This window comes from Periplaneta americana, chromosome 1 (genome assembly GCF_040183065.1).
Source record: "Periplaneta americana isolate PAMFEO1 chromosome 1, P.americana_PAMFEO1_priV1, whole genome shotgun sequence".
NCBI classification, from domain to species: Eukaryota; Metazoa; Arthropoda; class Insecta; order Blattodea; family Blattidae; genus Periplaneta; species Periplaneta americana.
Window position 1 is genome coordinate 191,249,933 of NC_091117.1, and position 17,696 is coordinate 191,267,628.

Consider the following 17,696-nt stretch of genomic DNA (forward strand, 5'->3'; position numbering starts at 1 on the left):
AAAACGTTGTATAGAACGTTTTAGTCTTAGTTTCACCTCTGCATTACACACACAAAGTATTTACACGTAATAATGAATCACCCTGTATAATTTTTAATTATTCAAAAAGTAATTAAACATACTCATTCGACGAAAGAAATCTGAATTATTAACTCGGATTAAGTCCTATACAAAGGCAAAGGAGTAGGCTACAAATTATATCAGATGATTCCCGGACATCTTCCCGAATCCGCATTCCCGAACATCCACTTTCTCGAATCTACATTCCCGACAGACATTTTCCCGATTTCTTTGATTTCAATTTTCCTGAAATTCCATTTTCCCGAATACAAAATTCCCGTATCCACATTCCAGATTTTTTTGATTTCCATTTTCTCAATAATACACAAGTGTATTTAATATAATTATGGTAGCCTATAATTAATTACACTTTCTCTTTACAAAGTGAAATAATGTTCAAGTGTCCTCAGGTAATCGAGGTGTCTGTTATTGGCTACTTAGGTGTGATAATCCTGCACGATAATTCGTATTCGTGTTGAAGTTGTAGCCACTCTCTCTGCGGCTGGCTCTTTCAGTACTTGCAGGTTATTAGGCGGTCCAGAAGTAATCGTCCACACAGAACATTCTACTTTTGCACAATCCCAGTATATTTTTCCTCCAACCGCATTCTTGCTCTTTAAATACACGTTATCATCCAGCAAAAGCGTCCTCACGTTGAAGTAGTCCACACCTGTGGAGTAACGGTTAGCACGTCTAGCCGCGAAACCAGGTGGCCCGGGTTCGATTCCCTGTCGGGGCAAGTTACCTGGTTGAGGTTTTTTCCGGGGTTTTCCCTCAACCCAATATGAGCAAATGTTGGGTAACTTTCGGTGTTGGACCCCGGACTCATTTCACCGGCATTATCACCTTCATGCCATTCAGACGCTAAATAACCTAAGATGTTGATAAAGCGTCGTAAAATAACCTACTAAAATAAAAAAAACGTTGAAGTATTATTATTGTAGCTTCATCTGCCATGTTTCTCATAATATAAATTTAATAAATCTGCCTAAGCTTAAATGTAGTTTTTGTAATTTTATGCTCGACCATGCCGAAATGTAGTAAGTATACACCTGGTAGTAGCCCTTTAATGCACCTCATTAAAGTACACCTATTCATTATAATTCAGTTCTTCAGCCAATGATAAATCACCTTTGTACTGATTGTACCATTATAAAACCGCAAGTATCGATTATTCTCGGATATGCAATCGAAAGACAAATAGCGAAGTCACGGAGGCTGGAAATCCAATACTGTCGCAGAAGGTTATGTTCTGTTAGCGTTAACTGTAAATAATATTCAAGTAAATTCAATTTGTCATCTCGTTTTTCAATTCTAAATCAATTTCCAGGTTATATCAAGCCTAATGTTCATGTTATTCTCTAGATTATATCAAGGTCAATGACATTCGTGTTTCGGAAAAAATCAATACTTTCGCGTCTGCGCACATCTCACAATTCAGGTCATTTCCACTCCTCACTTACATAACCGTAACATGAATATTTCTGAATAATTTCAAGTTAGAAATATGGTCGAGCATAAAAAGTCTTATGAAACTTGCCTATAATAGTAATTAAGACGCTCGTATGAAAATTATGAAACTCGCTTGCGCTCGTTTCATAAACGAACATACTCGCGTCTTAATTACTACCATTATAGGCTCGTTGCATAATGTACTATTTTTGTTTCCTGGCAACATGTAGTGATTGTCAGTTCATTCTTTTACTGTTCGGGAATTTCTGGCATAATATATTCGGGAAACTGAATAGTACATGAAATTCGGGACCGTGGCTTCGGGAAAGTAGCACTCGGGAAAAGGTAGCTTCAGGAAAACGTCCATTCGGGAATGCGGATTCGGGAAAATGGGTGGGAACGAGATCAGATGTATCAGAAAGGGGATTATATAATTTGTTTACCGTTTGTTTATCATTTGTTTATATCATTTGTTACGGCACGTTCCGGCAACAGTGGACCATGACTGACTATCAGGTTCGTTCCAACAACAATCAAGAACCGTCCGTAACCATCGTGAGCATGCGCAGTACAGAAAAAGCGTTCCAACACAATCCGAACCAGTCCTGAACCGGAAACATGTACTGCAGTCGGGCGTTCCAACAAGCTTTTGACACGGGTTCGGAACGGTCAGAAATAGTCCGTGGATTGAAGCATGTACGGAAGAGTACGCGAGACGCGCATGCGCATAAGCTCACCAACGTCTCCTGGATACTGAAGAAAGACATGATCGACTGTTCACATCAATGAGGTTAAAGATGAAAAGTGACAGTGCAGACGAATAATAAAACTAGAGATTTAATTTAAATTTTCGCCAAAAAGAAAGGAAATGGAAATTATTTGGGTATTGAAATAGTTAATTACAATTTCAACATGCAGCTTCGATTAAAAGTATAATAAATAACGTACATACATTGATAATTAAAAAAAAAGCTATTTTTAGATGAGAGTCCCCCAGTACACATTGAATTAGTGGAATTCTTGCCTTCCATATTTTTTGTCATCTTTTTATAGAAAATGATCGAAATTCTATTTTCTGCAATTAGAATTAGCTGCGAAACGATAACAATAATAATAATAATAATAATAATAATAATAATAATAATAATAATAATAAGCATCCCGTTCTTAGCAAAGATGATCACAGTTATAGCATCTCTGGATTTAGTACATAACGATCCGTGAAAGCGTTCCAACAGCGTCCAGTCCAATTTCAATCCCATAGCAGATGCTCAACTAGCGCATGCGCATAAGATGGTACAGGAACCGTACATGAACTGATCCATGAACCGCTTGTTGGAACGAACCTTATGTATTTGCTGATCTCATATACCTCCTTACTCTAATCATAACATAGTGCCCACCTTTATAATGCTTATGTGCGTCATCCCAAGAGTCGGGGTAGGCACGCCCCAGATTCTCCACCACGATTTGCAGCAGAGTGCCCTTGTGGAGATGAGTTAGATCTAGTCTGAAAGTCTTGACTGTGCGAGAGAGGATCCCCACAAGATGGCGATCTAGGTACACCTGCGCACGGTCCCTGAGTTGGGGGACGAAGAGCTGACAGTCCCCCAGTTCCTCTCGCAGCTCCGTCTCGTACACAACCAGGCCAGACGCCTGGCGCAGCTCCTCGAAAGTGAGGGCCCGGAAGTTCGTGGTGACGTTGCGGGCCAACCCGTGCGACTCCAGCAGGCAAGCTGTGCCGAGCAGCTCCACGTCTCCGTATTGTGCAGAAGTCTCTACTTCTGGGACGGGCGGTGTGTCAGGCAGATGCCTGCACAAAGTGGGTACTCGATACAGGGTCGAAAAGTTTACACTCTACAGCAGAGGTCTCCAAAAAGCGTATCGTCATTCGTACTCTCGATGCTGCCCGCCGAACACAGTGTGCTGTAAGACTAGAGAAGGGGAAGAGACTCGTACCTCAACATATGGGAGCGGTCAGTGGGGGATCCCGGCAACGGTCTGCTTATGTTTACAAATAATAGCATCAAAAGAATAATAAATATCATACTTTTGTATATTATTTTGACATACTATGAAGCTGGAGCCCCTTCTGTTGCTATTGACACAAGTCATTGCAAATTCAATCTCTTCTGTTCTATGGTGTCTTTCAGTGCCTGGAAAAGATCTTCTCCATTTGTATTTCGTAATTACACCTAGAAGACATTCAGACACAGTAAAATGTTTATTAACTCCTCGGATGAAAATGGATAGGTGAACTTCGTCATTTCTATCTGTGCCTTCGTCCAATGGAAGTGAGTAAGCTACAAACTGGTTAATTGTGGTTTCGACTTCAGATTCAATTATATTTACAATCTTGAAATTCCTTCTCTGAACTGTAATTAGAAACAATTTCATTTTCTTAAACTTTGACTTTGTTCTGGGCACAGTATTTTAGTAACGTCCTGTATGCACGATTTTACAAATGATGCTTCTGTAAAGGGCTTCATTGATTTTCCAATATTCCAAGCTAGAACATAGCTAGCAAGAAGCTTTCTTTGTTTAAGACTGAGAACACGTGTATGATTTGTGTTTGCATTTTCTTGTTTTATATTTATCAAAATATTTGTAGGCCTAAGCATTTCAACTAAAATTAAACAAAAAACTATAAGTATGTCATGCGGAACTGAGTGTAAACGTAGTGTAATATACTGTTTGTTATGTATAACCAACAGTAATACAGATAGCCCTAAAATAAATTATTTTCACATGTCCAACATGCCTGTAATTATATGATATTCTTTGTGAAGAGTCGAGTATTGTCGTCGCATGTTGAATTTTCCTTAAGAATTTTCGAACAAATTAAGCATTTCACATTCTCCCCACTAACACAAAAAATTCCTCTTCCTCTTCATCTTTGAATGTGCTACGTCCATGATTAGAAGACATTGTGAAACGGTGGAACACGCCGACCAATACAGTGGTAATGGCAGTCCACCACTGCTCTTCGTTTGCGCATAAACACTGAGTACAGTACAAGTGGGGATGGGTGAGGCGGAGCGCGCTCATTACGTACTGGCTTCGGTTCCGTTCAGGGGCTTACTCGCGAGTACGGTTTTGGAGACGTCTGCTCTACAGTATTAATGTTACAATGTGTGTATTTTTAGTCTAATGACAATGAAGGCATGCTCAGAATAACGGGTTGTAATACAGACGTGGACAAATTATTAGACTAAATTAATTATATGTGCAACGAAGCTGTATTTATCGGCAGAAATAATGAACAAAAATGTATTTTGCACAGAAATAATGAACAAAAAATTGAGTCTGGAGGTTACTAATATTTTGTGAACATTCCCTTATTCTTTATTAATACGTTGATTTTGTCAGGGATGCTGGAAACCGAAGTTTGGCACTTTCTTTGAATATCAGTATTAGGGCTAGAATTTTGATGACCCATAAATCATGAAAAAATGTTCTAAAACAATGCATTTATGACCTAGAAATCTAAAAAAAAAATGCCCTTAACTAGGCCCTAAAAATTGATCTTACACAATTGGCTTAGTAGGAAAAGAGGTTTTGTACTACTTAATATTTAGACTAGTAATTAAATTAAATTCTAGTACTAACATTTAAATTTATTTGACTTTACATAATTTTTCTAAGTAGTACACTTTATAATTAATTACTTTACCTGATGTAGTTTCCATGTACTTCACCACAAGGCCACTGTTATCCGGAACTAGCAGGTATAAAGGAGTCTATATTGAAGGGGTGGTTGAACTGATCCATTACATGGGGTGTACTACGTTAAAATGACAATATTTGTGTAGAAAAACGATTAAAATGGTATACAAAATAATGGGTATTAATGGAGAAAATATGTAGAGAAAATATCAAAGGAAATAAACATTATTTTACATTAATAATGGGAATTTATGGCCAAAATTAAATAAAAATGCCTAAAAAATGACCGAATAAAACAAAAGATGCTCTTATGAGTTGAAACAGGCAAAAAAATGCCCTAACAAATATGTCTTAAAACACTCAGTTTATCACATAACACATAAATACTAAAGCAGCTATGTTTCTGGCTTACTAGAAAAAAGATGCAATTTCATCAAAATCCTAGCCCTAATCAGTATCATTTAGCCAGATATCAGACAGTGCTTGAATGAGTCCATGTTTTGTTGTAAGCCTCTTTTTTGTTCACTTTCTTCTTCAGTATAGATCACAGATTTTCAATTTCGTTCATGTCCGGTCTTCTTGCAGGCCATGAAAGAATATCTTCTGCAGTATATAATTAAAACACCAATAGTACCAACATAGACAGAAAAAATATACTTAACCATTGGAAAATTATACCAGAAGATGTAAACAATCATATTTACAGCAATAGAGACTCTGTAAATTATACTGATAGTTGATATGACGAATTATATTATGTTTTCAAGAAAACGTTTTAGTTTAATAATTTGTCCACGTCTGTAATTATTCTACAGCACAACCAAATTCATAACAAGCACAAGATCAATTCTATATACCATACATAATAGCATGTCTCTAGTAGCATCGCAATACGTTTTGCAAATTACAACAAAAATAACACGAAGTTCAATTTTCCACGAAAGTTACTAAATAAAGCCTACAATATATAATATATACAATACCAAGTTAAATAAAATGTCACAAATGGTATATATTCTTGATTTTTAACTTCAATTTTAAATAAATTAAGTACAATATTACTTATTGTGAATATAAATTTGAAAGTCATTTTTATTATTTCTACTTTCAATAAGTTATATTAATACTTAAATGTGTTTATTTTATTGTACATCATTCATCAGCTTATGAGATTGAATTGAGTTGAAGGTTAAAAACCTATCAAAACATTATACATAAAATAGTTTTCCACAAACGTTTTCAACCTATTAATAGGTCATCTTCAAATGGTTATATAATAATGAAAAGTAGACCTTGTGTTCACATAATTATACTTTTCATTTTTATGTAACCACCTGAAGTTGACCTATTAATAGGTTGAAAACGTTTGTGGAAAACTATTCTATGTATAATGATTTGATAGGTTTTAACCTCCAACTCAATTCAGTCTGATAAGTTGATGAATGATGTACAATAAAATAAACATATTTAAGTATTGTAAATAGGTTACATTTATGTATATTGTTAGACTTGAAATTGTTGACACTGACAAGATAACACAATGACCGTAATTTTTTAACAATTCCATATACATTTTGATATTGGATTATATAACTTCTGTTGAGTTTATGTTATAATATATAGGTTAATTATATGTTGTATTTGTTTAACTATGTAAGACTTTATTCAAATTTGATATCGTAATAATTTGTTGTCTGATGATGCCGAAATGGCGAAAACGTTAGCGAATGTGATGTAATAATAATTTTAATGTGTTAATTACATTTGTATGATAAGTCATTTGACTGTAAAATAATGAATTGATATTGATACTCACAAGTGATACCAACAAGACACCACTTATGAGGCAACTTGGCCAGGAAATAATGTGGTAGAATGGTTAGTTCCTTTCCTCCTCCATAGCTTACATCGCCGACTATCTACATATTACACTAGTCAAACTTCAGATGCATATAAACAATTGTTGTTAACCTTCAAAATTAAAATTGTCGAATTAAGTGCTGAAATCTGTTGTCGGTTATGTGATCTGTCTTTTTTGACTTTGGGCTATTCTCCAGCGATCATATTAGGTTAAACAAAGTTGGCTAAAGTTCTTGTGTTTTATGATTTGCTTTTTCTTTTATCTCAAGAACGGGCTAACCAATTGCTGCAAAACAGCTGCATTCTAGTGGAAATTATCGGAACTATTGAATAAGCAAGATAGCCAACACTGAGTAACATTTTCTAAATTAGAAAAATATATTAATGAGTAACTTATATAAACTTTTATAATCTACAAATTATAAAAAATATCATAAGTAATAACCACATTAATTATTGTAATCTTGAACAGCACTTATGTTGTACTGAGAATATAAATATGAACAATTGCAGCAACAGCAAAAGAGAATGTTGGCGAAAATGTGAAGATTAATGGAAATTATCGAAAAAGGAAGTGTAATTCAGAAAACTGGCTAAATGAAAGATGTAATTATTAATGTTTGGATTAGTAGTGAATATAAATACTTGTTTATGTAGGACACAGTTTTTGCGAATGTGTTGGAATGTTGAAAGAAGGTTCATATTATTGAATCTGTTTCATTTTGGACAAGAAAGAGAAAACTTTTGACAAAATATGTAAATTTATAGTGTATGCTATTACCTCAAGTTCACAAAAAGCAAAATAAAGATAATTTGTAATATTTTTTTTTCAGCCTCATTCATAAAACTCTTTTTTCTCCAATTTAGAAAAACGTGGGTTAACCCAACCAGGTAATCAGCCCAAGCGGGATCGAACCCACGCCCGAGTGCAACTCCGGATCAGCAGGCGAACGCGTTACCGACCGAGTCACGTCGGTCGCTGCTTGTATTGGTGTTGGTGTGGATTGGTGGAGAGGTTTTCTTAGCGCTCTGCACTATTTCATTTTTAAATGTATTGAGTATATAGGCATCCAACAAGGAAAACTCAGTGCGCAGAAACCAGCGGGCGTGACTGTTTCACGCAGATGACGTATGCTCCCGTTCCCAGCTTGCTCTCACGGCTACCGCAGGGGGGTAAGAGAGGTATAGCATGCGCGCCACGAGAAGTCCGAGCTGAGTTTTGCTTGTAGGATACCTATAGTCTAAGTACTATCAAAACTAGCAGATTTTGCGTCTAGGTACAAGAATAGGTGGAGATTTTTATTTTGTGTTTGTATTGGCTGAAGAACCGTCCCAGATATACAGACCCAGATAAAAAAATCTAAGTGACAATTGAAAAACGAGACTGCCTTCAGAGATTTTTATTCTAATTTAAGCTGAGAACTTGGAGTATTGAATAAATCTGTTTGCAGTGTTTTTGCAACTCTTGGATGTGCACTTTTTTAGACAATATAAATTTGTAATTCGAAGGCTAGAAGACTATTTCAGACCAAATTATCTGTGAAAACATTCCAGACACATTGCGCGATAGGTGCTTCATAATGATATTCCATTCTGTTGTGTACCAACAGTTTCATTCACCTGTCCTCAAAGACATGCTAATATACGCGTGGCAGAGGTATGGGTATGTGACGGAGAAACATGTGAGAAAGTTTGGTAACGTTCAGTGTGTGTGTGTTACAGAAGAGTGTGAAAAGTCAGCCTATATAAAATGGAGAAATTCGGTTTTTAATTTTTTTATATAGGCCTATTTCAAATTAGTCTTAATTTTTTTTAGTTGATATATTTTTTATGTGTTTATTATTTAATGAGTGTTATTCTTGCTTATTTATTTGCTTTTGAATTACTTTATATGCAAATTTTTGCGTGATTTATAATAAATTGTAGTCTATTTATATGTGTTATTATTCGGTTGAGAAGCTTTTGTCATCTAGTCTGCTGTCAAAAAATCTGAAAGTCAGAATATATAAAACAGTTATATTACCGGTTGTTCTTTATGGATGTGAAACTTGGACTCTCACTTTGAGAGAGGAACAGAGATTGAGAGTTTTTGAGAATAAGGTTCTTAGGAAAATATTTGGGGCTAAAAGGGATGAAGTTACAGGAGAAAGAAGAAAGTTACACAACGCAGAGCTGCACGCATTATATCCTTCACCTGACATAATTAGGAACATTAAATCCAGACGTTTGAGATGGGCAGGGCATGTAGCACGTATGGGCGAATCCAGAAATGCATATCGTGTTAGTTGGGAGACCGGAGGGAATAAGACCTTTGGGGAGGCCGAGACGTAGATGGGAGGATAATATTAAAATGGATTTGAGGGAGGTGGGATATGATGGTAGGGACTGGATTAATCTTGCTCAGGATAGGGACCTATAGCGGGATTATGTGAGGGCGGCAATGATCCTCCGGGTTCCTTAAAAGCCATAAGTAAGTAAGTAAGTCTATTTATCTGAATGATTTTAAATTTTTGTTAATCATTCGCAGTAATAAGTTGTATTAATTTATGGGAATTTTATTAGATAATTTTGACTTATTATTGGTAAAATTTGTGCCAACATCAGCGATTATACAATGAATATAAGTGAATTTTTTTTGTTTAAGTAGTTGGAAATTTTTTACGTTAATATTATTACTTTTAGGTGACCTTTTAAGATTTTTATGACTTCATTTTGTTTGAAACTTTTAAATCTTTAATTGTAAAATAGGATTAGATACCCTACTATTTTAGATTTAAATTATTTTTAACCTAGGCAGTATAAGCTAAGGAGAATGTGTCATTAGGAAAGTTCAGGATAACAGAGAGGGTTTGGAATTGAACGGGTTACATCAGCTTCTTGTCTATGCGGATGACGTGAATATGTCAGGAGAAAATCCACAAACGATTAGGGAAAACGCAGAAATTCTACTTGAAGCAAGTAAAGAGATAGGGTTGGAAGAAAATCCCGAAAAGACTAAGTATATGATTATGTCTCGTAACCAGAATATTGTACGTAATGGAACTATAAAAGTTGGAGATTTATCCTTCGAAGAGGTGGAAAATTTCAAATATCTTGGAGCAACAGTAACAAATATAAATGACACTCGGGAGGAAATTAAACGCAGAATAAACATGGGAAATGCCTGTTATTATTCTGTTGAGAAGATTTTGTCATCTAGTCTTCTGTCAAAAAATCTGAAAGTTAGAATTTATAAAACAGTTATATTACCGGTTGTTCTGTATGGCTGTGAAACTTGGACTCTCACTTTGAAAGAGGAACAGAGATTGAGAGTTTTTGAGAATAAGGTTCTTAGGAAAATATTTGGGGCTAAAAGGGATGAAGTTACAGGAGAATTAAGAAAGTTACACAACGCAGACCTGAACGCATTATATCCTTCACCTGACATAATTAGGAACATTAAATCCAGACGTTTGAGATGGGCAGGGCATGTAGCATGTATGGGCGAATCCAGAAATGCATATAGAGTGTTAGTTGGGAGGCCAAAGGGGAAAAGACCTTTGTGGAGGCCGAGACGTAGATGGGAAGATAATATTAAAATGGATTTGAGGGAGGTGGGATATGATGATAGAGACTGGATTAATCTCAGGGTGGTGGGATATGATGGTAGGGACTGGATTAATCTTGCTCAGGATAGGGACCAATGGCGGGCTTATGTGAGGGCGGCAATGAACCTCCGGGTTCCTTAAAAGCCAGTAAGTAAGTAAGTATTAGCTAAGGTCTTGGAACTTTTGCATCGTTGAATGGCACTTTGTCCGACCACTTCATTTTGAATCCACACTGTCATATTTAAGGTGAGTCACAAATTTAATACATATTTTAAATTCAAATTGAATTTGTATTACAGCAAGAGTACTGTATGATATGAGTTAAGAGAAAAAGAAAATATACTAGAGCATTAATGCGAGAGCTGTGATACGGTGTCGCGGAACTGCTGTATGAGGATCCCAGTGCACGCAAGAAGCGATATAAGTAGCATCGATTTTCAAATCAATATATTTCGTAAGCGAGGAAAAAGCGAACGTTTCTTAACGAACGAAAATTAGCTTCAATATGCATTTTCATTCAATTCAAGCAAAATCTGAAACCGCCTTGTCCGCCAGGTGGCCTGCTCAACATTTCTCGATATAGTAGTTGCAGCAATTTCCACGAGATGGCAATGCAATGCACTTTCAGTTGTGTTGCCAAAGCCTGATGTGTACATGAATATCACATTAGACTACTTATTACAAATCACGCAAAAATTTACATATAAAATAATTCAAAAGCAAATAAATAAGCAAGAATAACACTCATTAAATAATAAATACTCGAACCTAACAAAAAATTAGATCAACTACAAAAATTAAGACTAATTTGAAATAAATAAATATTGTAGTTTTTGTCTTACCATCTGAAGTATTGTATACTCCTTTAAAAGTAAATATGAGCAGAAGTGTTGTAAGCCAAAAATTGGTAATGAGGGTTAAAGTAAACATTCTGTAAAATACAACGTAAAGTAGCAATTAATATTCTAATTAATTTAAACTATTAGTAGTCAGTGGATAGCAAAGTAATTTTAATTGCTACTTTGCGCTGTATTTTACAGAATTTTTTTGCTTTACCCCCATTTCCCATTTTTTACTTACACCACTTTTGCTCTGAACGGCTCATATAGTGTCATCTATCTGACCACTCGAGGAATCCAGAAGTAGTAGTGTGTCTTTCTTAATATCAGGGAGAAATGCATCTCTTAACCATCTTCTCACGCTCTTTTTTTTTTTTTGTCAGTACAGCGGAACTACTTGTATCGACACGACATTAAATGGCTTATCTTTGTCTACACGTTGTTTTATTTTAGGTCCAAATTCCCCTTTCGGTTCTTGAGAGCATAGTATGTAGAGTCGTGTTCCTAGATTTCCAGCTGCATATCTATGGAGTTGGACGATGTATGAATGAGTGAAAGATGCCATGGATTGCACTACTACTGTACTAATATGAGTTAGGGGGAAAAATTGACTAGAGCATTAATGCGAGAGCTGTGATGTAGTGTCGCGGAGCTATGAGGATCTGAGTGCACGCGAAAAGCAATGATTTTCAAATCAATATATTTCGCAAACGAGGAAAAAGCGAAACGAACGACTATAACCACGTTTCTTAACGAACGAAAATTAGCTTAAATGCATTTCCATTAAATTCAAGCATAATCTCAAACCGCCGCGGCCGCCAGGTGGCCTGCTCAATATTTCTCGATATAGTAGTTGCAGAAATTTCCACGAGATGGCAATGCAATGCACTTTCAATTGTGTTGCCAAAGCCTACTGTGGTCATGAATATCACATCAGACTACAAAATTATAAATCACGCAAAAATTTACATATAAAATAATTCAAAAGCAAATAAATAAGCAAGAATAACACTCATTAAATAATAATTACCTAATAAAAAATGGATCAACTACAAAAATTAAGACTAATTTGAAATAAATAAATCTTATAGTTTTTGTCTTGCCATCTAAAGTATTGTTTACTCCTTGCAGTGGCGTATACTGGTTAAAGGGTTTGGGCTACCGCTCACCCTATTATTACACAAAATATATCTAACAATTACTTTAATTTTAATTACTATGGTAAAACTAATAATACAAAATTATTACATTATGTTATATTATAACCTTTTTCTTTTGTAATTTCCTTGGGCTACCGCCGGTAGCCCCGGTAGCCCGCAAAATACGCCCCTATTAAAAATAAATATAGTGTCATCTATCAGACCACTCCAGGAATACAGAAGTAGTAATGTGTCTTTCTTAACATCCGGGAGAAATGCATCTCTTAACCATCTTCTCACGTGCTTTTTTTTTTTTGTTAGTTTACCGGAAATACTTGCATCGACACGACATTAAATGGCTTATCTTTGTCTACACGTTGTTTTATTTTAGGTCCAAATTCCCCTTTCGGTTCCTGAGAGCATAGTATGTACAGTCGTGTTCCTAGACTTCCAGCTGCATACCTATGGATTTGGACGGTATACGAATCAGTGAAAGATGCCATGGATTGCACTACTACTGCACTAATATGAGTTAGGGGGAAAAATTGACTAGAGCATTAATGCGACAGCTGTGATTATGAGGATCTGAGTGCACGCAAGAAGCAATGATTTTCAAATCAATAAATTTCGTAAACGAGGAAAAAGCGAAACGAACGACTATCACCACGTTTCTTAACGAACGAAAATTAGCTTCAATATGCATTTTCATTCAATTCAAGCACAAACTCAAACCGGCGCGCCGCCAGGTGGCTTGCTCAACATTTCTCGATATAGTAGTTGCAGCAATTTCCACGAGATGGCAATGCAATGCACTTTCAGTTGTGTTGCCAAAGTCTGCTGTGTACATGAATATCACATTAGACCACTTATTACAAATTACGCAAAAATTTACATATAAAATAATTCAAAAGCAAATAAATAAGCAAGAATAACACTCATTAAATAATAAATACCTAATAAAAAATTGATCAACTACAAAAATTAAGACTAATTTGAAATAAATAAATATTGTAGTTTTTGTCTTGCCATCTAAAGAATTGTTTACCACTTTCAAAAGTAAATATGAGCCGTTCAGAGCAGAAGTGGTGTAAGTCAAAAATTTGTAATGAGGCTTAAAGTAAACATTCTGTAAAATACAGCGCAAAGTAGCAATTAATATTCAAATTAATTTAAACTATTAGTAGTCAGTGGACAGCAAAGTCATTTTAATTGCTACTTTGCGCTGTATTTTACAGAATGTTTATTTAACCTCATTTCCCATTTTTTACTTACACCACTTTTGCTCTGAACGGCTCATATAGTGTCATCTATCTGGCCACTCCAGGAATCCAGAAGTAGTAGTGTGTCTTTCTTAATATCAGGGAGAAATGCATCTTTTAACCATCTTCTCACGCGCTTTTTTTTTGTCAGTAGAGCGGAACTACTTGCATCGACACGACATTAAATTGCTTATCTTTGTCTACACGTTGTTTTATTTTAGGTCCAAATTCCCCTTTCGGTTCTTGAGAGCATAGTATGTACAGTCGTGCTCCTAGATTTCCAGCTGCATATCTATGGAGTTGGACGATGTATGAATGAGTGAAAGATGCCATGGATTGCACTACTACTGTACTAATATGAGTTAGGGGGAAAAATTGACTAGAGCATTAATGCGAGAGCTGTGATGTAGTGTCGCGGACATATTAGGATTCGAGTGCACGCAAAAAGCGGTATAAGTAGCAACGATTTTCAAATCAATATATTTCGTAAAAGATAAAAAAAGCGAAACGAACGATTATTACCACATTTCTTAACGACCGAAAATTAGCTTCAATATACATTTCCATTAAATTCAAGCATAATCTCAAACTGCCGCGGCCGCCAGGAGGCTTGCTCAACAGTTCTCGATATAATAGTTACAGCAGTTTCCGCGAGATGGCAATGCAATGCACTTTCAGTGTTGTTTCCAAAGCCTGCTGTGGACATGAATATCACATCCGACTACAAAATTATAAATCACGCAAAAATTTACATATAAAATAATTCAAAAGCAAATAAATAAGCAAGAATAACTCTCATTAAATAATAATTACCTAATAAAAATGGATCAACTACAAAAATTAAGACTAATTTGAAATAAATAAATCTTATAGTTTTTGTCTTGCCATCTAAAGTATTGTTTACTCCTTTAAAAGTAAATATAGTGTCATCTATCAGACCACTCCAGGAATACAGAAGTAGTAATGTGTCTTTCTTAACATCCGGGAGAAATGCATCTCTTAACTATCTTCTCACGCGCTTTTTTTGTCAGTTTACCGGAACTACTTGCATCGACCACGACATATACGTAGGGTGCTATGTATAGACGTTTTGCTAGCCCGCGCTACGAGCATGCTAAAGTATCGGCTATCGACTGATTACTTGTATAGGATTCATATCATATTATCATATCGCTAACATTTGCTTATGAATACGGAAAACGTTAGTTCGCTGATCATCCATCGGAAGCCCGCGCTAAGAATGTCTATGAATATGGCCCTAAATGACTTTTTTTTTTGTCTAGACGTTTTTTTACTTTAGATCCAAATTCCCTTTTCGGTTCTTGAGAGCATAGTATGTACAATCGTGTTCCTAGACTTCCAGGTGCATACCTATGGATTTGGACGGTGTACGAATGAGTGAAAGATGCCATGGAACTAATATGAGTTAGGGGAAAATTGACTGTCTTAATGCGAGTGCTGTGATATAGTGTAGCGGAGCAACTTTAATATGAGAATCTGAGTGCGCGCAAGAAGCGGTATAAGTAGCAACGATTTTCAAATCAGTATATTTCGTAAACGATAAAAAAGCGAAACGAACGACTATCACCACATTTCATGAAGACCGAAAATTAGCTTAAATATGTATTTTCATTCAATTTAAGCACCATAACCTGAGACGGTTCCTTTGTACATTGAGCAATTACAAGCACTGCATTGCAATTACAGTGTTCTGTACATACTTCGTGAGGAGTTCACGTAGCATATGAAACTTCGGGGTGACGGTGCCAGCTTCGTTGATGGGGGCGTCACAGTCGTAGGACGTGGTATAGGGCACGTAAGTCATAGTTTGGGGCACATAAAAGGCCCCCGCCCCAAATCCAAAGTTGCTTCCCCCATGAAACACAGAGAGGCTCGTGATAGTGCGATTCGTGGTCTGCAGCAGGGAATGACGCATCATGGCCTCGAACTGCGATGTTGAGAGGAGCTTCCATGCGAACCCCCAGAGGGCGCACCATCCTATTTCCAACTCTTCCCTCTGGAAGCGCTCTGAGATGTCCACACTCTGTGAGCTATAGTATAATGGTCGTGTATCTGGCAACAGAAGAGAAACACTTTCTTAAACTGAATAAACATTATCGCCATTAAACATTTATCATTGTACAGTAGTGGCAAAAAAAAAAACCGGACCGACCCTTGTAGCTGATTTCAGAGCCTCGTTCACTCCAGAGCACGATAGACTGGTAACCAAGACTTTCGTGGTTCGAATCCTGCCTGGGAAGGAAACTTTTTTTTGTTTCTTATTCAAATTTATTCCCAATGGCAATATTTGAATAGAAAAACGATTTAAATATTATACAAAATAATGGGTATTGATGGACAAAATATGTAAAGAAAATGTCAAAGGAAATAAACATTATTTTACATTAATAATGGGGACTTATGCCCAAAATTAAATGAAAATCCCTAAAAAAAATGACGAATAAAACAAAAGATGCTCTTATGAGTTGAAACAGCCAAAAGTTAAAAAAAAATGTCCTAACAAATATGTCTTAAAACACTCAGTTTATCACATAACATATAAATACTAAAGCAGCTATATTTCTGCCTTACTAGAAAAAAAGATGCAATTTCATCAAAATCCTAGCCCTACTTATTACATTAACTGAATCCAGTACTATACCTGGTAAGGTTTATCTTGTCTCAGTAGCAATAAAACCAAGCCCCTTCAAATGAGGGTGGAGATTATAGGAGGGTTGTAAATTTTCAGGATTCCTTTCAAAACCTTGTTATTGTACAGGCTGCCGGAACTCAGTTTCTTGAAAGACAAGCTCAGTGACGGAACTACACAGTACGAGGAGAGGTAATTTGTTATTTTATTTTGTGCTACAGAATGTATCAACTAGTTCCTTCCGCCACTGGATGGATGGACGGCATCGCTCCACTCCTCCATCGCCATAACAATACAGGCGAAGTGAGACAAGATACATCACACAGACTTTATAGGTTTCTTTCCGCTATTTTCAATTCAACAATGTTTCATATGATAAATTTATAAGTTACAATAAAATCTGTTGCAATTTTCGCTCACCTGCGTCCCAATCATAAGAAGGGCTGAAGAAGTTGAAGATGGATCCCATGGTTCTAGCAGGGTTATTAAATCTGCTTTTCGCGGTGTTCACTACGACTAGAGCGACTTCATGTCCCAGATGTCGGCGGTACAGGTCCTTCAGTTTCGTCTGGTGATTCGTTGTCTCCGTCACTATCTGTGGAGACACACTTAATAATTAGAGACCGGATTTTTATGTAATTTCATATTGTATTCCTTTCAATCTAACCGTATATAATTAACAAATCTTTGCGAATCTTGTAATTACTATTAATATATTAAAATTTGATACTACATATTTTTACAGATTTACCACACATTACATATTATGGCTTGGTATTAAATAAATCTACATATTTAGGGGTTTTATTCATTTTTACTCCTCTAAAAGGGGGAAAAAAAACTTCTGCTGAGGAAGTTTACAATTTGAAATACACAGATTTAAAAAGCCTTTTTACCTACCCAAGAAATGATATACTCGTATTTCGGGACGAAACATAACGTCCTTAGTTCCAGGAAGTAATAGACACACTCACCCCATACCGCCCACTGTAAATATGAGTGAACAAAAGGCAACCTCTCTCATACAACTACCTTGTATTGTAAGAATCACTCAGAGAGTAGCGTTGCCTTCATGCGGTGAAGTGGGATGAGGACAACATGATTTGTCTCGAAGTATAATTGTTCTGTACACGTCTTAACAAGCCGTTCCCATGTAATTTGCAACCTTACCCACCCTCTTCCTA

The 17,696-nt window shown here is 36.1% G+C and overlaps 1 protein-coding gene across 1 annotated transcript in view; it reads right to left on the minus strand.

Moving 5' to 3' along the window:
* LOC138695354 (beta-galactosidase-like) overlaps positions 1-17,696 on the minus strand; it is a 210,289-nt gene that overhangs the window by 187,249 nt on the left and 5,344 nt on the right. Inside the window, exons 3-5 of the mRNA XM_069819796.1 lie at positions 16,933-17,107; positions 15,584-15,935; positions 2,916-3,325 (exon numbers count right to left, since the gene is read on the minus strand). Of these exons, the coding sequence (XP_069675897.1) occupies positions 2,916-3,325; positions 15,584-15,935; positions 16,933-17,107 (937 nt within the window). The remainder of the gene's footprint in view (positions 1-2,915; positions 3,326-15,583; positions 15,936-16,932; positions 17,108-17,696) is intronic.